Raw genomic sequence first — 24,517 nt, 5'->3', positions numbered from 1 at the left:
CAATATAAAAACATCAAGCATATTTCACAGTTTCAGTGTTTTCTTGCACTCGACACTAATGGGGAACCTGGCAAGCATTTCAATATCTATAAAAATCAATAGGACGGGGACTTTGTAGAGTATCAAACCTGGAGGTCAACATTTCATTGTGTTGATGAATTATTCTGGATACATTAATCCATCCATCTGATGGCTTGTGGGGGGCTGAAGCCAGTCGGCCATGTGTGAAGGCAGAGCACATTTATACACTTATATTCACTCCCATGGACAATATGGAGTTACCAATTATCCTTAAATGCATTATTTGATGGGGATTGTGTGGGGAAAAGGGAATACATCTAGAAAAATGGTAACAACAATTGCACTAATATTGTTTGTTGGACTTTTCTTCAGACACCCTCCATTAAGTTACCTCGAAAAATAGTAACAGCCTGAAGCAAAACCTGTTGAGTTCCCATGGTGTAAGAACTTTACTGGCTGGATGCTAAACACAGTATCGGTTGCTGTCAGAGTAATTTTATATATAGTTGCCATATTCGTGCTTAATTATATTCATATTCAAGTTCTATCTTATTTCTGTGTATTCTCTCTTAGCAGCGCCTCTCAGGCGCTGCTCACTAATCACATGTTCTGAGCAGGTCAACCTGACCGAGGTTGATAAACAAGATGAGCCGCGTCTTCCACACAGCTGCCATCTCGACGTCCTATGCGCGGGATGTCCTTTGATTGTATTCATAGTTGATAAACTGTTAAAACTCACAGAATGTTTTGTTACTATGATGTGTATCCTGTAAACCCTCCCCTTTGATAATGAAATAAAAACGCAGGAGAATGGTCTGAAGCTCAGAGTGGGTAGGAGGTGTAATCTGAACACGCTCCTAGGCCATTCTCCTCGCGAGTAACCAAAGCTCATTCGTGTTGTCTTCTTCTTTCTTGCAGATTTAATAAATGTCTGTAGCCTAAACCTGACATTTAACTTGGTCCTTCGAGCCGGATGCCAACAACGCCTGGTGGTTCCGGCACACGCAGTCGTCGCCAGCAAGCCCACGGCCGTGGCGGGCCTCACTAGGTGAGACCCAGCACCTTTTCCAGGAACTGACACTGCTTCGTGTGCTGGGACCCGCAGGTTGAAGACATCCAACGGCGAGAGGAAAAAGACTCCGACGGGTGAGCATTGTTTTGGGTTAAAAAGAAAATGTGCGACTGAGGGTTGCAGAATAGTAAAACCCTGTGAATTCTAGACTCTAACAGGTAAAACTAAAAACGCTGAGGTAGTGGACGCCTGAAAATAGTTCACATTAAAAACGGACGGCGGAGTCCACGGTTGCGGCGTTACCGAAAATTCCGTAAATAAAAAGGCGCTGAGGTAGTGGACGCCTGAGAATAGTTCACATTAAAAACGGACAGCGGAGTCCACGGTTACAGCGTCACCGAAAATTCCGTAAGAAAGAAACTAAAAGTGTGCATGTTGAATGAGTGGGTGGACTGTGAACCACTAGGTTACAGCCACCATTTAAAACAACAGGAAAGTAAGTAGTGGGCTGACGTGGATGCACAGGCAAGAATTCTCCACCTGAAAGGGTTGAAGTGAGAATTACCACGATCAGTAAAAAATTAACCACTACCCTGTTGACAGGTTGACCAACGGAACCATAGACTACCCCACGTAGTACGGTCCGTCCAAATTTTAAAAACAAAATGGGACAAGGGAACACCAAAAAACCTAAGCCGCGCGATAAATTAACTTGTAAAGATTGGAAATATGTAGAACGCTGCAGCGAAGAAAATGTAAAACATTTGGATAATTGGATCGCAAAATACGACTTCGACGGGAGTCTCAATACACAAAAATAAATAAATAATAATAAATAAATAACAGCTTTACAAAATGCGATAAAAAAAAAAAAAAACTAAAAAGGATCCTAAAAAGATGCAAAAAGGTTATGACAGCACATAGAAATGGTATGCATTATATAAATAAAAACAAAAAGTACTCGAGTGACTGTGTGACTGACCAAAGGACTGTGTGTATGAAGAGAAATTATTTTCGAAACCCAGACGATCAGTAAAACCTCACGGTGTCAACTGAGCTCTATCTGGGGAGTAAAAATAGTTTCTTATTGCTGACTCATCAGGTGAAATTGTGGGAAAATCTAAAATGACTCACTCCTGTGATCGAACACCTATTGAAAGACCGGAGCGAACAACAGGTTTGCCCTAGAAGCTCGTCTTTCAAGGAGGAATTAGTGGGTCCATGAGATCGCACTGGCAACATAAATTAAAAATGGGAAGCTGTTGTACAAAAACTAATTAGTGATGAAGTTGGTGACGCAAAATTTATGAGTAAAAGTCACCCTCGCTTGACTCAATATCTAAAACAGTAAAGCAAAAGAAATATGGATTTAAACGAAAACTGCAATCAGAAGAGTGTGTAAAATTAGTTATACAACTTAAAGTACAAGTGTGTGTGTTTTTGTGTGTGTGTGTGTGTTTGTGTTTTTGGGTGTTTGCGTGTTTGTGTGTGTGTGTTCAGTGTGTGTGCAGGAGACACGTCTCCACACTGAACGGCTTTAGACGAGATAACACAAAAACAAAACAAAACTGCTCTAAGTAATGTGTCGGGACTACTTTAGTGTGTTTAGTGAAGAAATAAACTTATCTAAAGTAAACTTAAGTTATTTGGAATTTAAACTTAAAAAAAATCTATAAATAAAATTGCTAAATTAACTGAATAAAATAAATGGATGAAATAAATGAATCAATAAAGGAATCCTTGAACAAATACTTTGGGTGTATATGCATGAATCAGAGCTCCTCCTTATCAAACAGCTGTTATAGAGACCGAGGACATTGAATGAAAACACAGATCCACAGCTCCGATCTCTATTCTGCTTCTACCAGACGTTGCTGGTGGAGGAATGAGAGGCTGTGGAGGCGGTAGATTGGACTACAAACATGGAAACTCTCAACGTAATGACGAATATGCCGTGTCGCGACGTAAAATACACTTCAGCGTGCCAAGGTCGTACCATGAGAACGCACACACACACACATAGTGGGAGAATGAAGGGATTCAAATGCACAGTGTTGAACATTTCAAGTAGATACAAGTTTAAACTTGGGAGTTTGAGGATCAAAATTAGAATTTGATGTGTGCAATGAAATTTAAGACCTTTTACAGAGGTCCAGGAATTAAATGGTTTATAAAATCAACAATAGATTAGTTAAACTAAACTAAACTAACATGGTGACTAAAACTAGGCTAAACATTTAGATTAAGTTTGGAAAGAGTCAGTTTACAAAAAAACAAAACCTCAAACAAGAAATTAAAAAATAAGAAACTGATCAAATTATTCCCAATTTTTTAAGATAATAGATTGTTACCTTTGCAGAAACAAAATAATCTGGCTAGTATTTGTCTGTGATATTACGTCAAAACAAACTATCTTATCATGCGAGACATGACAGTTTGACTGTCTACCAAAAACGTACATCCTTGACCAGATTTAAAAGGTGCATCTAACAAAATCAGATTTAACAATATTGGATGAGAAAATAGAATGAAAAATAAATAAATAAATAAAAAATGTAGCACAGCAGAAAGAGATTTTCTATTTCTGACCAAAAGGAAAACCTACTCTACCAAAATCACTATATAAATAGGAGCAATAATGAGCCATGGGCTTCGCCATGCCTCAACAGGAGGGATGGTACACTAATAATATCATCAATTCTTACTAAATAAAAAAAAACTAATTAAAAAAAAAACAATTTTGGAGCAGTATGTATAATCTGTATAAAACAGGAAACAAAAAAGGAGGTACATTTCCAAAACCAGAATAGTGATAATAGATGCATTTTCTAAATGGATAGAACTATTTCCAACATAACATCCAGATACTGTAACATTAGCAAAAGCACTTTGCAAAAATTATAATCCCAACATACGGAATAGCAAAAACAATTTACAGCGATAATGGAAGCCATTCGGTAAACAAATTCACATAGAAGGTATCAGAAAATTTTGGAACAAAATAAAATAAAATAAAAAATCATTGTGCTTTTTGTCCAGAAAGAGCTGGTTTAGTGGAAACATATTCAAAATAGCAGAAAGGCAAACTTAGATACATTTATCACATTGTAAAAAAGTCATCACTGCTGAGTCTCCGACCCCACCTAGCGAGCAAAAGACTGATAATAGGGTGGATTCAGACGTTTAGAGCCTGGGTAGACCTGAAAGTCAGCAGAAGAACCATTACAAGCCGTGAAGTGACTTAGCGGAAGCCGAACTGAGCAGTAATGACAAAGTCAAACGGTTGTGTGGTCCTCGGGACCCTAACCGTCGTAGCAATCGCAATAATGCTTTTTGCCTTAGTGTGGTTCCTGTGGGAACCGCCTCAACACAGCGAAAGAAACCAAACGGATCAAACACATGACCAGCCATTATTCTAAAATAATGTTTTTTAACTGATGTAGATTTAATCTAACAAGTAAAATAAATGAAAAGAAACATGGTTAATATAAATTGATTAAATTAAATTAAATTAAAGTTATCACTTCCAACCAGCAGGTTTAGTTAAAAGAACTAACAGAACAGGTTCTAGTTAATACCGTCTACCTGGCAGACTCTGTCGTCTTGTTTAAAAAATGATTTGAAAACATGTTTATTTAGGAGCTTTTGGTTGATGGGTATTTTTTCACTAGTGTCACTTAAATTTTACACATGTATATACATTTTATATTGTTGTTTTTACCTTTTCTCCTGTACAGCATGTTGTGATTTTTATCTGTGAAAAGCGCTTTATAAATAAATTTTGCTTAATTACTTACTTACCAGGAGTAAAAGTTTCAGAAAGAGATCTTGTGGGTCTCATAACAATTAATATCAAAAGAACTGAACAAAAAGTCCAAATAACAAACCATCAGATGCAATTTAAACAGACCACCACCAGAGCAATACTTTCAAACTCCAAATTCAGTGATTCAACTTTCTACAGGAAAAAGTGTATGAACAAAGTTAATAAACCAATAAATGAACCAACCAGGAGATAAATGGAAAATACTTTAAATTAAAAGTAATGTTGAATTAAAAGGTAAAATATTATTTAATGTTTTCTATTTCTGTTATAAAGGGGGGAATGGCAATAAATATATATAAAAGCAATAAAAAACATAATGAGAGTTAAAAGATAATCTTCAAAAGACACATTTTATAATAAAGAGCACCTAGAATACATTTTTAATAACAGTATTTCATTTCATTTCATTTCATTTTATTGAGAGCCCCATTAGCTTCTGACTTATTGCAGGAGCTATTCTGCCTGGGGTCTCCTTCAATTTCATTACAAATTAATACATAAAAAGCAACATAAACACACATACACACACACACACACACACACACAACAAACCAAACAGTGGAAGTTCAATGTGAAACAAAAAACATATCACATAATGATAGCAACATTATCATTTTGCTATCACCTACTGACAAGTTTAAATTAACAATCAGAATTCATTATTGTGTAAACAGAAACACTTTCAACTTCTTTTGAAAACATATTTTGTTGTTCTCTGACAACAAAAATCCAGGTAAAGCATTCCAGGCAACCATGGCTCTGTAACAAACAGCTCGCTGCATTTGGTTAGTTTTACAACCGGGTAAAGCACACCTTGTGTCAATGGCCTGACGTGTTTCATAATTATGGTTATCTGAGAAAAATGACAATTTATTATATATGATTTGGGGTGTTTTTGTAACAATTACATTCCTCGTAAATGTTGTTAGGAAGTAATTTAATCTACATTTAACTGTTAACCACGCCAAACTTTCATGCATTGTCCTCACATTAGATCTATATGGACAACCTAAAATAATTCTTGCCGCTTTATTTTGAGCTATTTGCAACTTCTGTAGGTTCTTTTCATTTGTGTTTGACCAAACAACTGATGCATAGTCTAAGTACGAAAGTACAAGTGATTGAACTATTCGCTTGGTCAACCACTTGGGAATACATTTTCTAGAATATTTAATCATGCCCATACTCCTCCCCATTTTCTTCAATACATTATTAATTTGACTGGTCCACGACAGTTTAGAATCCACTATTACTCCCAACAATTTTACATGATCTACTTGTTCAATTGTCATATTTCCTGAGGTCAGATGTAACATCGGTGTTGTTTTTAATAGGTGGTTTGAGCCAACTACCATGCATTTAGTTTTTTCAACATTAATTACTAATTTGTTTGCTCTAATCCAGTGGATTACTAAGGCTAGTTCCTCATTTAGAATATTATTAAGTTGGATATCTGTTTGTGCAGATACAAACATGGCAGTGTCATCTGCATATGTAGCCATGGTTGCATTTTCCAATACCAGGGGAAAATCATTAGTAAAAATTGAAAACAAAAGGGGTCCCAAACAACTTCCCTGAGGCACTCCACAATCCATCTTCACAACATCAGAATAATTTCCATTAAAATAAACTTTAGACTCCCGATTACTAAGATAACTTTCTAACCACTTTAAGGCAGGCAATTGAAATCCATAACATTTTAACTTATTTAATAAAATTGTATGATCCAAAAGATCAAAAGCTGCACTTAAATCTAAAAATCTTGTACCAATAATTTTTTTATTATCAATTTCCTCTAACCAATGATCAGTAATCTGAGTAAGTGCAGTAGTTGTGGAGTGACCCGTTTTATATGCATGCTGATAAATTGTGTTTAATCCATGAGCTGCAAAATATTTCTGTATTTGGTCACATGCTACTTTTTCCATAATTTTGCTTAGTGCAGGTAACAAACTTATTGGTCTACTATTTTGACCGGACAGTGGTTCTTTATTGTTTTTAATTAAAGGGATGATTTTAGCCATCTTCCATAGAGATGGAAATATGTTTTCTCTTAAACTTAAATTAATTATATAAGAAACAGGAAATGCAATGAAATCTACCACCATCTTTAATAGTCTGATCTCAATATTGTCAGTACCAGAGGGTTTGTCTTTACTCTCTTTCAACAACTTTTTTACGTCATCCTCTGTCACTTCAACAAATTTGAAAGCACAATTTTTGGTCTGCATTATGTGTCTACGTATCAGTTGATATGTTATATTTTCTTCTTGTCTCACCTCCATGGAATTTCTCAATTTTTTGATTTTGTTGGTGAAAAACTGGCTCAGGTAATTGGCAATTTCCCTTGGTTTAGTGAGATATACTCCATCCCCCTCCAAAAAAGTAGGAGCGACCCTTGTTTTCTTTCCCATAAGTTCATTTAATGTACTCCATACTTTTGCACTATCCAATTTAGCCTCATTAATCTTTTTTTGATAGTACAGGCGTTTTTTGTTTTTGTTTAATTTAGTTACAAAATTTCGCAATTTACGGTATTCATTCCATTTTGTCAAATGATTTGTTTTTATTGCCTCTGTCTTGACTTTATCCCTTTGCTTCATGTATTGTTTCAGATCTTTGTCCAGCCATGGAGCAGAGACATTTCTCACTGCTTGTTTCCTCATTGGAGCATGTTTATCAATCACCTTTGTTATCAAACTATTAAAAACGTCCACAGCTTTATTTGGATCTTTTTGTATTACCTCTGACCAATCTATTTTCCTTATTTCCGCTACAAAATCGCTCTCTTTGAATTTTTTGAAAGTCCTTTTACAAATAAATGTTTGTCCTCGTTTGGGTACCTTTGTTTTCCTCACAACTGCAATTAAATTGTGGTCAGTACAGCCAACTGGGATAGATACTGCCTGAGAGCATAACTCTGCCACATTGGTAAAAATTAAATCAATAATAGTCGCAGAACATGCACCATTAGTTTTTAAATGTACTCTTGTGAACTCTTTTACAAGTTGTTTCAAATTACAAGTATTAGTACAAGAAATTAATTTGCTCCTTAATGCACAACTTTCCGATTTCCAATCTATATTTAAATCTCCTAAAAAATACATCTCGTTTCCTGTGTCACATACATTGTCCAACATTTCACATATTTGCTCAAGGTACATTATAGCTGCATTTGGTGGTCTGTAACAACATCCAATGAGAACAGGCCTCAGATGTGGTAGCTGTAGCTGTAACCAGAGTACTTCGACTCCTGTGGTGGTTAGATCTGGTCTTACTTTGACTGGGATGTGATTTTGGACATAACAAGCTACACCTCCACCATATTGATTTCTGTCTAGCCTATAAATATTATAGCCATCTATATGTAATACAGGGCTGTTTATTGTTGCATTGAGATGTGTTTCTGATATTGCCAATACCTGTAAATTATAGTTTTGTAAAATATCCTGAATATCATTTATTTTATTCCTTAAGCTACACACATTCAAATGAGCTATTTTAAACCCCCCTTTTTTCAACAAAATATTGTCTTTAATCATCTGATATTTTTCTAAATGTATTCCTTTATTTCATAACATAATGGTTTGAATCCAACAATATGTTGATTAAAATACCCATTGAAATGATCAGCGGACACATTCACTCAGTGTCCTGTTTATTTCCTTGAGGTCTTGGGGTACTGGTCCTGGGATGAATGATTAGTTTGTCATAACGTAAAAATGCAATGTCTCCTCTTTGTCGCGCCTCTCTCAATTTTGGCATCAGCTCCCTCCTCTTTGTCTTAACAGCCTCGGTATAGTCCTCATTGATGTAAATATTTGTGCCTCTGAGGGCTTTTGTTCTCTGTAGTATGTCCGATTTATCCTTAAATCTTTGCAATCTGACAACAATGGGTCGTGGTTTATCTCCTTTAGGTTTTCCTGCACGGTGAGCCCTTTCCATCTCAATCTCCGTTTTTATGTTCAGCTTCTCACTCAGAACTCTTTTCACTTTTAACTCAGTGTCCATCCAGGTTTCACCAGGTGACTCAAACACGCCCTCTATCACCAGGTTATTTCTCCTGGATTGAGACTCCAAATATTCCATCTTATCAGTGACAGCAAGCATACTATCACATACCTTAAACAAATCTGTCTGTATTGAGCTGCAGTCTTCCCTTTGTTTCAGTATTGAGGTTTAAAGTCAGTATTTCTTTGGTGGTTGATCATTAATAAAATTATCGAACTGTCTAATCTGATGTGAGATGTTGCAGGTGGATCCTGAACTGATGTTGCTGCACCGCCAACAAGATCAACTTCAATTGTTTAATATTAATAAATTCAGTTTAAATAACTGTTTAAGGAAAAACAAATACTTAGTTTGCGTTAAAATTTTTGGGGAAAAATTGTTTTCGAGACAGGAACAGATGCCTTAGATAGGAGGTACTTTTGATTTTTTTCTTTTCTTTTCTTTTTAGACATTGTCTCATTGTCAACATATGAAAATATGCTGTACTGTTATTCCAAACAGACTTACTGACTACTTAACTAATGACATAAAAGATACACCGTAGCACCTCAGAACTTCACCTGCATAAACATCACGAGCACAAACCCTAAACATTTCCTTGGAAGCCTAAACAACTTCTGGTGCCTTGAAACAGTTCAAGCTCCAGCCAAATTCACACCATTAGCACGAGCAGATGTGTGGTGGTGGTGTGGCCCAAACAAAATCTATGATGGCCTTCCTAAGCGAGCTCAAGGATTGTGTGCACTCATAATTTTAATCATTCCAGTAAAACGTCCTTCTCCTGCATGTAACTTAAATCTCTGAGAAATTGTTGCAGACTGATATTTACATGATTTTTCCTATAACTCCTAATAAAAATGTTGACAGAATAAACTACATTCGCTATAATGTTCAGCGTTTGGGGAATTGGACAGAAGTGGGTTTTTCAGCAGTTCATGAGCAGCTCTCAGCAACATCGACGACGGCTTTCCAGACACGTATAGCGGTTGATATGATGTTGGCAGAGAAGGGGGGTGTGTGTTCGATGTTTGGTGACAAATGTTGTACCTTTATTCCGAACAACACAGCAGCAGATGGAACGCTCACACGCGCCGTGGAGGGTCTTCGTACTTTGAATAAAAAGATGAAAGATCACTCTGGCGTTGACACATCTATGTGGGATGGTTGGGTTGATATGTTTGGGAGATACAAAGCTCTAGTAATGTCTGTTTTGGTCTCCTCGGCTATATTCATCGCCATCCTCACCCTGTGTGGCTGCTGCTGTATTCCATGTATCCGCGCCCTTCTCACCCGCCTAATCAACACTGCTATCTCTCCCATGAAACAGGACCTGGCGCAGGCTTATCCGTTGTTGGGGAATGCTGATCATGACTCTGAAATTAGCGAGGATGATGATTTTCCATCCTTGCCCGACCTTTTTTTTTTTTTTTTTTTCAGACCCTGAAGACTACGAGTAATAGTAAAACATTAGAAACCTGAGTGTAAATGTTTGTGTTCTTGCAAAAATGATCTTGCAGCTGAAAATCAATATTGAAGTGGCTGGTTACAAGTGATGTGAGAATGTAAGCACAGATATGACAAACAGGGGGAATATGTCAGAGTAATTTTATATATAGTTGCCATATTCGTGCTTAATTATATTCATATTCAAGTTCTATCTTATTTCTGTGTATTCTCTCTTAGCAGCGCCTCTCAGGCGCTGCTCACTAATCACATGTTCTGAGCAGGTCAACCTGACCGAGGCTGATAAACAAGATGAGCCGCGTCTTCCACACAGCTGCCATCTCGACGTCCCATGCGCGGGATGTCCTTTGATTGTATTCATAGCTGATAAACTGTTAAAACTCACAGAATGTTTTGTTACTATGATGTGTATCCTGTAAACCCTCCCCTTTGATAATGAAATAAAAACGCAGGAGAATGGTCTGAAGCTCAGAGTGGGTAGGAGGTGTAATCTGAACACGCTCCTAGGCCATTCTCCTCGCGAGTAACCAAAGCTCATTCGTGTTGTCTTCTTCTTTCTTGCAGATTTAATAAATGTCTGTAGCCTAAACCTGACAGTTGCGTTCAACACCATGTCAAATGGTCAATGTCAAAATATCACAGGTTGGCCCAGCAAACTTAAAAACAAAATGTTCAATCATGTAAATCCGTAGTTTACAAATTAGTGCTGCATTCCCAACAACAGCAGCAGCGTTTCACTGACAAAAATTCTGACACAAAGTTGACAACAAGGGAAATGTAGATTTCCTGAGAGCAGAAAAAAACCCCCAAAACAATGCAAAGTCATGCTCCTGTTGGTGTACTGTAAACCGCATTGAACATTGCAGGGTAACTAAATTTCGTATCTATGGTTACTGGAATCTATAAATCACCACGCTACACTTCAATCTCAAGAAAGAGATGGATCTGTCTATATGTCCATCTGCAGTTCCTCTAACTCAGGGTCACAGGGGGACTGGAGCAGATCCCAGCTGACTATATGTAAAGGGGCTAGGGTTAGAGGGCACACTGGACATGTCACAAACCCTCACAGGACCCAGACAACAATTTAAGGAGTCCAATCCAGCTAACATGAATGTCTTTGGGTTGTGGGGAGAAATCAAGAGTCGGGAGACAAAATCTATGCAAGACATACAACTTCTCTGAGTGACTAAAGGGTACTGAATTTGAGTCCAAAGTGAAGAAAATTGAAAGTCCGACTTGCATATTGTAGACAAATGAAAATTTTCAAATGTTAACAAGAATCCAAAGGATGATTAAAAATATATTTTACAGTATTATTTCAATAATACAGTATTGTTTCAAAATTCCATTTTACCATCATTGAAGTGAAAATGCAAAGAGTTCTTTTTTTTAGAAAACATATGGAGACAAAAACAACAGACAATAGACCAGCGATTGAAAAGTCTTGGGTAAATAACACAATAAAATCAGTCATCATCTAGTTTATCATGCATGTCTTTCATGTTTAATGCCGTCCAGCTCAAAGAGTGCTAAACCCTTTACATACACCTTACATACAAATGTGCTTTTGAAGGTTGAGCTTTAAAATATCATTTCTGAATATGATGATGATGATAAATATGTGAACAAGAGACAAGCAAAGAAACAAAAAACAAGATAATAATGATGCCTGAAATACATTTCTGTGTGTTTGCTTGTTTACATCTTATACACCGTACTTATTTACCAGAATGTGTTGGGATGTCATTACATAAAGGAGACATTTTTTTCAATTCGCTGTTTTTTGAAATTCATTATTTTATCACAAAGTATCTCATGGCTAAAAGTCATCATACTTTTCTTAAACGGTGAACATTTGGTTTACTTAAAGAAAAGAAAATCACTATGTTCAACTGTATGAAAAAAACCTCAAAAAAATTGTTTATTACTGTGTAAACTCTTTATTAGCAGTAGTCTATTCATATGTAAGACCTGACTCAACAACAAAATCCATCATCCAGGCAATAATTTGTAAGCAATAAAGCAGCTTCACTGAAGGGAAATGCAATGAAGAGTGCCCTCTTTCATTTATTTTTTAAATTTTTTATTTTTTTTTAGCACACACTTCCAATATTATTTATAGTTTGTTTTTTGTGAACGCACTTTTATTGCACTTTCATTGCTATCATTTTGTTTCTTTTTTTATTCACCAAAAAAATCCGTGTACTTTCATTATTATTTCTTTGGGAGTGCGCGGTTTTAATCCCTTTTTTTTTTTTTTGGTTTATTTTTTGAGCATGCGCTTTCATTGTGACAATCCGGATATGGGTGATGACGTCATCTAATGGCCGCCTCCTCCGCTGACACGTGAGATCCATGAAGACTGGCAAAGATGTCCAAAGCTAGTACGTATTAACTGCTTCTTGCCAAACGCATTGGTTACATTAGTAATCGATGTGCATGATTGATTATAAAACAACCTTTTTGTTGTCTTTTTACAGAGCAGAAACGCGCCAAACGCCTTGGCTTGTTAGGAAAGTTTAAGGTGAGAACGACACGGCTGTTGTTATGCGTCGCTTCATGTCGAAGCTGGAGGTGTTGTTAAACATTCACAGTACTACAGTATCACTTCAGCAATACCACATGCAGAGCTTGGAAAGTGTACATGTCGATATGGCAAAGAAAAAACCCACAGTGCTAATCATTAGCCTAATGCTGGAAGCTCCTGGAGAAAACTATTTATAAAGTAAAGTAACCTCTCCATCCGGGTCATACGCAGGTTTCTTCCCCGATGTTATGCCGAGATTTGCTTGATGGCTGAGAATTGCATCGCGTTCGCGTTTAACGCAAGGCAGCTTCATTTAAGATGTATGAAGCGGTCAGGACACCAGCAGGGATCCCTTATCTGCACAATTAGACGTCTGGATGATCACCTAGAATTATGATCTGCTCCCCGATGACTCTGTTTGTACAATCCACTTTTAGGGTAGTTTGATGAGAGCAAGCTTCTGGTGCTTGAAATGGCAAAAATAGCAGCGCAATTTCACAACTTTCAATTCACGGAAATGAAAAGTGAAATATTATAAACTGCTGTACAAAATACAATGAACTATCTTGCACATTCTGCAGAGTAAAGATGGACAGAAGGGAGATGCGAATGGAAGCGCCAAGGCTTCCGCTGTGCAACATGTCAAGAACCAGAGGAAACCAGAAGACATTCGCAGGCAAAGGGTAAATGTTGTCTGTTTCACGTCTTGAAGTGGGGGGGGGGGACGACGACTGTGTTGGTGTCTGCGTTTGAATCCAGTCTCTCAATTTGCAACTTTCTTGATTAGCTTCAGGATCTCCAGGAAAAGCAGAAGTTGTCCAGAGAACGAGAACTGATGAAGCGGAGGAATTTGCAAAGCTTTCAGAACGACATCCTCCAGCGACAACGACAGTTTGAGCAGAGGGTAAAGTATGAGTCCACATAGGCCTCAGATGAACTCGTCCTTCATTGAGTTGCAACTCTTTTCCTCTTTGCGCTCACAGGAGACAGAGATGCAAAGTTTGGAGAGACACGTGAACTTCGAAAATGAGAATTCGAGGAAGGCTTATTACAGAGAATTTAAAAAGGTGCATGGCTGCTCCGTCACACGTTGACTCTCGTCTTTTCTCAAACAACGACCAACTCCTTCCTGACTCACTACTTTGATTATGTCTTAAGGTGGTGGAGGCCTCGGATGTCATTTTGGAAGTTTTGGACGCTCGCGACCCTCTGGGCTGCAGGTGTCCTCAGGTAGAGCAGGCAGTCATCCAAAGCGGAACAAATAAGAAGATTGTTTTAGTTCTTAATAAAATTGGTACGGAACCCAAAAAAGTCCCATTTTGAATGTCCATTTCTATTGAATTATTATTTTTGCCATTTTATCAAACGTTACCATGTTTTTTTTTCTATTGTTTATAGATTTGGTTGCAAAGGAAATTGTTGAAAAGTGGATAAAGTATCTCAGAAATGAGTTTCCCACTGTGGCTTTCAAAGCGTCGACTCAGCAGCAGAATAAGAACTTGGTGAGTAAATCTATGATACCAGTTTAATGACGTGAATGAAAAACGCACCTTAGCGTTAGTTTGCTGTGCACTTCAACTGAACTTCTGTCTTCTCTCATCCAACGGACAGAAACGCAGTAACGTACCGGTGACCCAAGCCACCGCCGAGCTGCTCGGGACCAGCGCGTGCATCGGAGCAGACTGTTTAATGAAGCTGCTGGGAAACTACTGCCGCAATCTGGATATCAAGACGGCCATCACTGTGGGGGTTGTAGGCGAGTGTCTTCAGCCTGGTTCAGACGTCACATTTAAGTCCCGTTGGGGCACATGCAGACCACAATAACTAGACTTGAAAGCTGAAAGCAGAAGTTTGTTTGTTTTGGGGTTTTTTTTGTCAGTGATTATAATTCTTATAATTTCCCTGTTTCCTTTAGGTTTTCCTAACGTGGGAAAGAGCAGTTTGATCAACAGCTTGAAACGGGCACGTGCGTGTAACATCGGGGCCACTCCCGGCGTGACCAAGTAAGCGACATCAGGAGGCTGATCCCGATCTCCTCATACTTGAGCTTTTTGTCCTCGGTGCCTCTCTGAAAGCTGGATTACCCCCTGGTCAAGTCAGGCAACTTCCCAGGGGGCTCCCAAACACTTGAGTTCAGACTTCCTCTCCGCGTCTACATAAATGCTGCATCTTTGACCTGGAAGTAAATCTAGAAATTGGTAGTTTGATTTTAATAGAAAACATCCATCCATCCCCAGAGAGAAATTAAATGGTCACATATACAAATATAATACAATAAAAGCACATTAGAATATTTTACAAAGTTAAAACCAAACATTGCAGGTGTAGATATAAGAATGGACACATCACATATAATCAGACATATAAAAATGGTTGGTGCAGATTTTGCGGTGTATGGGGCAGAGATTATTGTGCTTCAGTGAGGATCTGGGCAGAAGAACATAGATTATAGAGTCTGATGGCACCAGGAAGGAACGACTTCCTGCACCCTTCTTTGAGACAGTGAGGCTGGAGGAGTCCGACCTGAAGCTGCTCTTCAGGTTGTCCAGCGTTTCATGCAGCGGTTGGGAGACATTGTCCATGATTGTCAAGCAGTCATGCCAACATTCTCTGCTCAGCCACCTCCTGCAGGGAGACCAGCTTCAAGCTACCAACTGATCTGGCCTTTTTGATCAGTCTATTGAGTGTTTCATATTACTGTTATTTTATATTCCTCCTTTGTCTATTACTTTGTTGTCAAATTCAGATTGAATCTAAATACTTACAAATGTATCAAATAATATATAATAATTAATTTATGTAATGTATTTATATGACAAATGTATATGTGCCTGCACAAGTAGAGCAGCAACAATCAAATGATCTAAACACTGCCTAAATTATATGGAATCAATCATTAACTTTCAATTCATCTTGACTATTGGCATAATTCACACAATGGCAACGTCGACCCAAAGTCAAAACTCCCCCAATTTGGAATTAATTTCCCCAGAAATTAACAAGTATTCACAGAAACTTCGCTGAAATATACACAGGTGAATAATCTCCATTATATAAACAGAAACTTTTCCTATTTCAGTTTTAATCATGATCTCAGTTGGAGTAAATAGTTTAGTCAGCCTCATGTGGAGGTTGACCTGGTTGATGGCTGATCTGTTTATATTCCTCTAGGTGTCTTCAGGAAGTGCACTTGGACAAACACATCAAGCTGCTGGATTGTCCCGGTATCGTCATGGCAACATCTACGACGGACGCGGCCATGATCCTGCGCAACTGTGTGAAAATTGAACAGCTTGTAGATCCACTTCCACCCGTGGAGGCCATCCTCCGCCGGTGCAACAAGGCACAGGTTGGTTCTGCAACTTCTTCTACTGTAAAGATTGATCCTGAACCTGTGGTATGAAAGCGCCCCCCAGTGGTTATGATTGGATATGACGGTAATTTGAAAATATAAACGGTAGACGACACGAGAATAGAAATATAGAGAACATCAAATGTATTTAGATAACTACATCTGTGAATGGATGAAAAGCAGTCGTTGGTCTTCATGTTGCTGTTTTTATGAAAGAAAGAGGTGCTTCACCGTTGAGTTTTCTGTGCCTGTTATAATGCTGCTTTGTACTTTGTGGCTGTGATGGGCAAAATCATTGTATGTTCAGTTTGTACTTCACATGTAGCTTGATGTTTTCTCAGGTGGTGCACTGTAAAAGGTCTCAAGAGCCACTGTATTGATGTTTCTGTGACTCACAACACGTATGCCTCATTTGTGTTCCATGCTCAGATCATGGAGCACTACGGCGTCTCAGACTTTCACACAGCTCCAGAGTTCTTGGCCCTGCTCGCCCGAAGACAAGGCAAACTGCGAAAGGGAGGACTGCCCGACACCGACAAAGCAGCGAAGGGCGTGTTAATGGACTGGACAGGGTCGGTTGGCCGTCGTTGAAGCCTTTAGAAATGACCATCAAGCTGTAATCCCAGCATTGTGTTCACCACGCCATGTGTTGTTGTTGTTGTTGTTGTTCAGGGGAAGGATCAGCTACTTCACGCACCCCCCCGAGACGCACACCCTCCCCACGCACGTCAGTGCTGAGATTGTGACAGAAATGGGGAAAGCCTTTGACTGGGACGAGCTGGAAAAAGGAAATCAGGAGGTCATCGCAGGTAAATCACTTGCTGACCTTTGCAATGTGATTTAGAGGGGGGGGCATCCTCCCACACTGTTTGAATGTCTATTCTAAAAACCTTGTGTCTGCCGTGTTGCAGAGTCGTCGTGTCCTGATGTCCAGATGGGATTCTGCATGGAAATCACAGGCATGACACAAGGTGGTCTGGATGACCTCCACTGTGACCTGGACATGGAAGGAGGCTCAGTGGAAGAGTCGGCATTCAAAGAAGAAACCGAATCTATGGAGGACGGTCAGGATCCAGAGGTGAGAAACGCAGCGTCAACTGAATGTCAGCAGATTACATTCAGCACTGACTGATGTCATTCCGACGTGTCTGATATTTTGTCTCTATTCAAACAGTTTGGACCAATGACAGTTGAAATAAAATCCCAGAAAAAGAATGATTTGCCAGCAAATGATGTTGCACCGAAGGCCCCAAATCTGAAGGATATCCTCTATGTGGATCCTCTACAGCAGGGTCAGGCGCTCCTGGCCGCCGGCAAGAAAAGGAAGAAGCAACAGAAAAGAGCTGGTTTGTATATCTTATTTTTTAATCATTCTAATACAGCCGTAATCTTTCAGTGTTCAGGGAAGAAGTTATTCATGAAGCAAAACGCCAGCCTGGTGCCAAAAGGACATGTGGACTTGGTGTTGTGCTCAGTATTTGTGATCATATTTGTTCACAAAAGTGGGTAACTGCATTCTCCCTTGTTTTTCGTTTTTCTACAGACAAAATCGCCACCAAACTGTCAGACACGCTTACTGCTGCAATGGACTTCTCATTTACATAGTTAACATCTGGTTGTAATAAACATTGAAAACAATAAGGTGCCTGGGTTTTGTTTTTGTTTACATGAAATGAAGATTCTAGTTGATGAAAACACAAAGCACATTCTATCTGTACATCTGTAGTTCTATACGTCAGCCTCGTTTCCACTGCACAGAACAGGATTACCAGCAGCTTTTCAAAATGTACCCGGAGCCAACTCTTTCGCACGGTCCCATCAACAGAGTGCGGTTAAAATGTTGGCAGGGTGTGTGATGTCAATATGCAACAGTAGTCACAGCTGTTCCAGGACCAAGGCAGGGGAAAAAAGACCAGTGTACGCAAAGTAGAGTATGTAAACAATGGGAATTATACAGCTGAAGAGATATTTAAATATTGCAGGCTAGTTGAGAGTGACATAAATCACTGGCCAATCAGCAGAGCTGCGCTTTGCGCCTTATTGGACCCACTCTGTAGTGCTGGGTACCCAATAGAAGGGCGATGAGAAATGCTAAAAGTTAGATATGGTCCCTTCAGTACAATCCACACTTTTTGTCAGCGAAAACCTGTCCTGTAAAGTACCATAGCATAACATACCGGCACAGTGGAAACACGGCTATTTATTTTTTTTGGTCATCAACAGCAAGGTGGTTGTGGTGATGCCAAAGCAAATGTAATATATTCTGTTTTATTTTGGTTGGGTGCTGCAGAGTTATGACTGGTTTTATTTTGTCAACGGTGGGCTTGGGATATGAAAATCCCACAACAGATAAGTTATCACTTTGGGTTCCCAGACAAATTAATGACAGTCTACAGCTCTTCGTAATAAAATAGGTCAAATGTGTCGAATGTTTGATTTTCTGTTGGCTCTCAGTTTGACTCGAGTAAGAAACGTCCGTTTTGCCCGGTCCAATATGGCGGGCGCCTTGTGACGCGTCAATTCAACAGAGCTGTCAATTTCCGGGTAGCGTACCTCTGATGACCTCATCCCGTCGGCTCGAGGTAAATAACAGTGTGAAGTGGAGAAGCTAGGGGCCGTCGAGTCTATATTCACCCACCTCAAGAAATGGCAAAGAAAGCGGAGGACTCCGGGGATTCTTGACTATGATTATGTGAAACACACCACCCTGCGCTGTAGGTATTCTTCTCTGAAATTAAGCTGTGTGGCTACGTAGCAATTAGCTCGTTGGGTAACTGGCGGTGATGGCTCGCGAGTTAGCTCAGCTGCAACTTCCTATTTCGTCTTGTCGTGGCTGAGTCGTTCTGTCCTACTGGAGAGGGAAAAAAAGCGGCCTGAAACAAAACCAGCGCTATGGGTGGCTATCGTAAAGCCACTTTCGATGTCACGCCAGGTGTTCGCCGTGTGTCCACAGCGGGTTGGTTTGTTGATGTGGGCCCATTAGCAACGCCGAGCTGTCAGCTGAACTCTGATCGCTAACGCATGACGCTCGCTCAAAATAGAGATCGCGACAAGTGAGCTCGCAACTCGACAAACAAAAAAGTGTCAGTATAAGTGAGCAAAGACTGGAACATCGACGAGAACCGCAAATATCAACGCAGTGTTGGTGTAATCTGGTGAAACGAACACTTCAGCAGCGGGGCTTTCGGTTTGTTTTTGTTTTTTTTACGTAACTGTCCCGTAAGGTGTAACGACGAGACACGCGCTCAGCCTGTTACAACGTGTTTACAGCCGTGGAGCTGTGTGATCGTTGCGAGTGGAGACAGCGCACCCATTGATTTCACTCAGAATGTGGTGTGCAAAGTCTGGAATGTGTGTGTGCACCGCAGACACAGCGACGTCCCACTGTGTTATGTAAGGAAACTACAAGCAGGGAGGCAACACGTAGTGACCCAGTGCTGCAACCCCCTGAGGGTGGAGGGCAACATCCCAGGTCCCTGCACAGGTGGGGTGGGATGGATGGGTTGTGATTGGAGGAAATCAAAGCATGTGGGAATGGTAAAAGTGTTTCGGGAAGATGATGAAAAAAATCTGAATACATGTTGATTGTGCTTTCTGACCACCGTGCCGTCACAACTAAAACTAAAAGCAAGCGGACAATCAATAACAGTGAATAGATTCTCGCCAGTTCTACCAGCGTTATCGCCTATGCAGCGCTTCACCTATAGGAAATCTGTCATTTTCTTCAGGTTGGGTGCACTGATGTTGATGGCGTTTATTAAGATGGAAGTCATCATTGTTTTTTTTTTGTTTTTTTTAACATATGCCTCTAGGTCATTGTAATGGCGTGGTCTTAATTTCGCCCTCTTAAGGATGTTTTTAAGATTTCTGCTGCATGTGCATTTCTTTTACTTATTTTTTTATTTTTTTAGAAGCACAGCAAAGGGACACAGGTAAGTGTTGGCTGTGTATTATTATTACATATTGAATGATCATACAAATAAAAACTTTTAGGTTTTGAAGATGCACTTAATACTTTGTTCACTCAAAGTTTGTGAACTGAGTGTCATATCTCCTCAATATTATATTCTGATTGTTTATAAACAGGTACCGAGGTCTGTCTGTCCATGTTCTTTACTGGTTTCCGCCCACGATCCAAAAACAAGTGTGAGTGTGCGTATGTGGTTTGTCTGTCTCTCTGTGCTGGACTGGCGAAACCGTCCAGGGTGTGGCTTGCTCTCGCCCATAGTAAGCTGTGATTGGCTAACCCTAACCCTCGACCCGTCACAGAGTTAAACAGTACAGAAGATGAAGGACTGTATATTCTATACCACTTCGTTCAGCTGAGGGTTGCAGAGTTCTGGTACTGATCTCAGTTCACTATGGGAGAAGGCAGGATGCACCCAGCAATGACGGGACAAACACAGAGAGACAGACTATGACACATAATCACATTCACATCTAGTGGCAATTTAGAGTCATTAAATAGCTTTAACTACCTGTTAATGGGACTAATCCCGACACACCACATTGCCACTTGTATAAATTGGAATGTTGTGGACTGTTTATACAGAGAGTTTTTGAGATGGTACCAAGACTACATGAAAACATGAGCAGGTTAAACTGTGACTTCTCAAGCTGAGCAATGTTAATTAAATTTTTTTGTTATCATTGACTTTGTTGTCAAGCACTTGTGTGCTATTTGAGCTCATCAAATGTTGTGATTTTTCATTTGCACAGTTGCATGTGATAGAACAACTTCCACACTTTATGATTCATTTACTTTATGGGTTTAAGTGAGATTTCTTCGGACGGTTCTGATGGTCGCGGTGCTTCTTGACTGCGTTTTCTCAGCTCCAGCCCCACACATTCGGATCATCCTCAGCCATGTCGTCCCGCGTGCTGCTGCGGCAGCAGCTGATGCGAGAACAAGCCCAGGAGCAGGAGCGGCGCGAGGCCCAGCAGCAGGCCTCCGCCTCGCAGCTCCGGGCCTCCGACTCCACTCCGGCCATCTCGGTCACTCTGCCCCCAAATGCTGCCCGCCCACCGCCGGCACAGGTGCCGGTTGAGGTACTGAAGGTAAGACTTGGCCGTCCGAGCGCCCGTCGCACCCCGCCGTTTCATTTGTTGGGATTGATGCCAAAGTCCCTCAATGGACGTTTAACCGACCAGGTGCAGACCCACTTGGAGAACCCCACCGAGTACCACATTCGGCAGGCCCAGAGGCAGCAGGTGAAGCAGTACCTGTCCACCACGTTGGGGAACAAGGCGGTCACTCAGACCTTGGGCGTGTCCCCGGTGCCGCAGTCCAGTTCAGCTCCTGAAGTGGCCCCCACTGCCAGCAGCGCTCCCAACAGCCCCATGGCTCTGCTGAACATTGGCTCCAACAAGGAAGAAGTATGTGGAAATTCCTGCTTTGATACTTGTGGTTTATTGTCTTGTTGCATGGGTTTTTTTGCCTTTTGCTGATACAGCAGATTACACAACCTGATTAACAGTTGCTCTTCAACGTACGGGGCCTTTTTTTTGAGGAAGTTAAAGTCTAGACTTCTGCTCACTTCTTGTTTAATTACCCGGTGCCGGTTCAGTAATGATGGTCCCGGAGCTCCCACTCTGACGACGCATGCCTTTTTTCATTGTATGCTCACTGGCCTGTTGTCACAATAGGACGTTAAATACTGCACTTGCCGTTTAAGCATGCCTGCAGTGCACTTGTCCGGTCCCTCTTTGAAATCAGGCCTCCTTCAGAGCTCCCGCACTGAGTTAAATGTTTGGTGTTAGTATGTGGATGGCTTTAAGCTACAGAGCACAGTGTATACACACAGTACTCATCCCTTTTGACAATACCTACTCTTGAGTATTCTGTCCAAACTGCTCTCTCTAGATCGACGACGTGATCGATGACATCATAAGCCTCGAATCCAGCTTCAACGATGACATTATTACACTGATCGACTCAGGTCTACAGCTGCCGAGCACGGTATGAAGAGGAGTGTGACTATTTAACTGTAACGCCATCACACACTTGCTTATTGTGCTCAGAGTGGTTTTTTTTGTGTTTTTTTTCTTTTTCTGTGAATGGACGGTCTCTTTTTTTACGTGTGGAATTCTGAAGTTGCTTGTAGTAAATATACACTTCTGGCACTCGGTTACTATTCGTCACGAACGTGCTGCCTGGGCGGGGTGAAGCCATGAGAGGACACGAGGCAAGGAGAAGTGAAACAAAGCGGATTGCACTCATTAAAAGAACAGAACAGCATATTTGTGCTTGACAGATAAGAGCGTTCCAAAAATTGGGGCTTCAGAGCAGAAAATGAGGATTATGGTGATGCTTTTGGAGGAAAAGAAAAAGAAAGAGAGCGAGGTAAATGTATATTCCTATATTCTGGAGAAGGTAATAGATCTTATCCAGATTGGGTCTTTTTCTTGATCGGTATGAAGCAGTTTTTCTAATATTTGTCTCCAGGCATAGTTGGTACTATCAGTGTTTCTCTGACACGTCCCCCCCCAAAAAAACACCCAGCCGCACGAGAGTAGTAATGAGAGAGTGTTTTACTGACAGTTTGGGGGCAATTTATAACTCTACTGTTGTTACTTAGCTCCCAGGAAATCTGCTGGATGTCTACCACAGCCCTGGAATGGCAGCACCTACTCTCACTGTCAGCAACTCCTGTCCTGCTGATCTTCCAAAAATCAAAAGGGAAATTACTGGTACAGTCACTTGCTTCTTCTAATCGACTCATTTTTTTTTTTTTTTTTGTATTAAGTTCATAACATTCCACGCTATAAAATTCTCTCGACTGGATTTCAGATGGAGATACCAAAGCACTATTAAAAGAAAGGCAGAAGAAAGACAACCACAACCTCAGTAAGTCCAGACTCCCACAACACTATTGACTGCAAATGTAACAAAACCCTTCATTCTTGCAGCTCATCTGTAAAGAAAGAAGTACTTTTTTGTTTTTGTCCTCACTTATCAACTAAACGTTTAATTTCAAAGACGGTCGGTATTGTGGAGTAATGCACGTGTCTTGGCTTTGCTGTCTGCAGTTGAGAGGAGGCGAAGATTCAACATCAACGATCGTATCAAAGAGTTGGGAACTCTGATACCCAAGTCCAGTGATCCGTAAGTGAAACCAGCCGTTATTTCTTCTCCCCGCTAGCAAGTGAACTCCATGTATGCTGTAGGTAATTCAGAACGATTTTAAAGTTGTTAAACAGTTGCTTTAATTTTTTTTGTTGTTGTTTGTTTTCCAATGTCACGTCGACGACAGAGAGATGCGTTGGAATAAAGGCACCATTCTCAAAGCTTCTGTGGACTACATCAGGAAGTTACAGAAGGAGCAGCAGCGAGCCAAGGACGTCGACATGCGGCAGAAAAAGCTGGAACAGGCAAACCACAGTTTGATGTTACGCATTCAGGTCAGCGCTCATTTCCTCTTGGGGCCGTCTGTACAAACAGGCGCCACACATTCATTTCCACTGCAGCTTCAGCTCGTCTCACTGAAGCCACTTCTGAATGTATTCTCTCCGTGCTTCTTTTTTATTTTTATTAAATTTTTTTTCAGGAATTGGAGATGCAGGCGCGACTCCATGGCCTCGCAAACCCCAACAGCCTCCCAGCAGGCCTGGGCTCTGACGCCGCTCTGCTCCAGCAGCAGGCGGCTCCACAGTCCACGGTCACCCAGAGCCTCCTGGCGCTGGCGGCCGTCGGGCAGCCCCTGCCGGCCTCCTTCCTGTCCCCGCCCTCCTCAGACTCTCCTGCAGGGGTCACCCTCAGCAGTCCGCTGGACCTGGGCAGCCTGAGCTTCGCCGAGCTCGACGAAACCTCCGCCTCGGCGCTTTACCCCGACGTGGGACTGGGAGACATTCTCATGGACGAGGGCTGCACCCTGTCCCCGGGCCGGGCGGGCGAGCCGCTGTTCTCCCCTCTGTCACCAGGTGCCTCTAAAACCAGCAGCCGCAGGAGCAGCCTCGAGATGGACGAGGACTTGTGATGAAGTGTGTGTGTGTGGCGTGCGTGTGTGTGTGTGTGTGTGTGTGTGTGTGTGTGGTCAGAGACTTTCTGTGTGTGGACACAAACGTCAGGAGGCCGCAGTCGCTCTTTAAACAACACAAGTACACTCACAAGTGTACCCGTAGAGTAATAAGATTACCGTGAGGAACAAAACTAATGCCGCGATAGAAGATGGCATATTCTCCTGGAAATGTTTGCCATACAAACCTAATTGTTCTCGTTCCTACTTGGAGCTGCTCAGATGGTCTTATCTGAGGGAATAGATGCAATCTTATTCAAATGGAATATTCTCTCTTAGGGGCATG

At 40.8% G+C, this 24,517-nt stretch overlaps 1 protein-coding gene across 1 annotated transcript; it reads left to right on the top strand.

The window, feature by feature from the left end:
- Window positions 1-12,642: 12,642 nt before the first annotated feature.
- gnl3l (G protein nucleolar 3 like) lies at window positions 12,643-24,313 on the top strand. Its single transcript, XM_080494400.1, has 24 exons — window positions 12,643-12,721; window positions 12,818-12,861; window positions 13,446-13,547; window positions 13,652-13,768; window positions 13,848-13,931; window positions 14,023-14,158; window positions 14,263-14,366; window positions 14,476-14,620; window positions 14,780-14,867; window positions 16,036-16,213; window positions 16,646-16,788; window positions 16,889-17,025; window positions 17,128-17,294; window positions 17,391-17,562; window positions 17,760-17,820; window positions 18,671-18,680; window positions 21,050-21,274; window positions 21,368-21,592; window positions 22,080-22,175; window positions 22,795-22,906; window positions 23,007-23,063; window positions 23,246-23,321; window positions 23,470-23,617; window positions 23,764-24,313. The coding sequence occupies exons 1-24, from the start codon at window positions 12,709-12,711 to the stop codon at window positions 24,190-24,192; spliced, it is 3,069 nt and encodes a 1,022-aa protein (XP_080350526.1). The 5' UTR covers window positions 12,643-12,708; the 3' UTR covers window positions 24,193-24,313.
- The last annotated feature ends 204 nt before the right edge of the window (window positions 24,314-24,517 follow it).

This window comes from Blennius ocellaris, assembly GCF_963422515.1.
Source record: "Blennius ocellaris genome assembly, chromosome: 4".
Lineage (NCBI taxonomy): Eukaryota > Metazoa > Chordata > Actinopteri > Blenniiformes > Blenniidae > Blennius > Blennius ocellaris.
The sequence above is the reverse complement of the archived record's forward strand: the minus strand, read 5'-3'. Positions and strand labels throughout refer to the sequence as shown.

What these genes read in the sequence shown, in the direction of transcription:
- gnl3l (XM_080494400.1), top strand. An exon ending in AAGACATTCGCAGGCAAAGG is followed by an intron (nt 13,548 to 13,651) that starts GTAAATGTTGTC and finishes TTTCTTGATTAG; the next exon opens with CTTCAGGATCTCCAGGAAAA. An exon ending in AAATCAGGAGGTCATCGCAG is followed by an intron (nt 17,026 to 17,127) that starts GTAAATCACTTG and finishes GCCGTGTTGCAG; the next exon opens with AGTCGTCGTGTCCTGATGTC.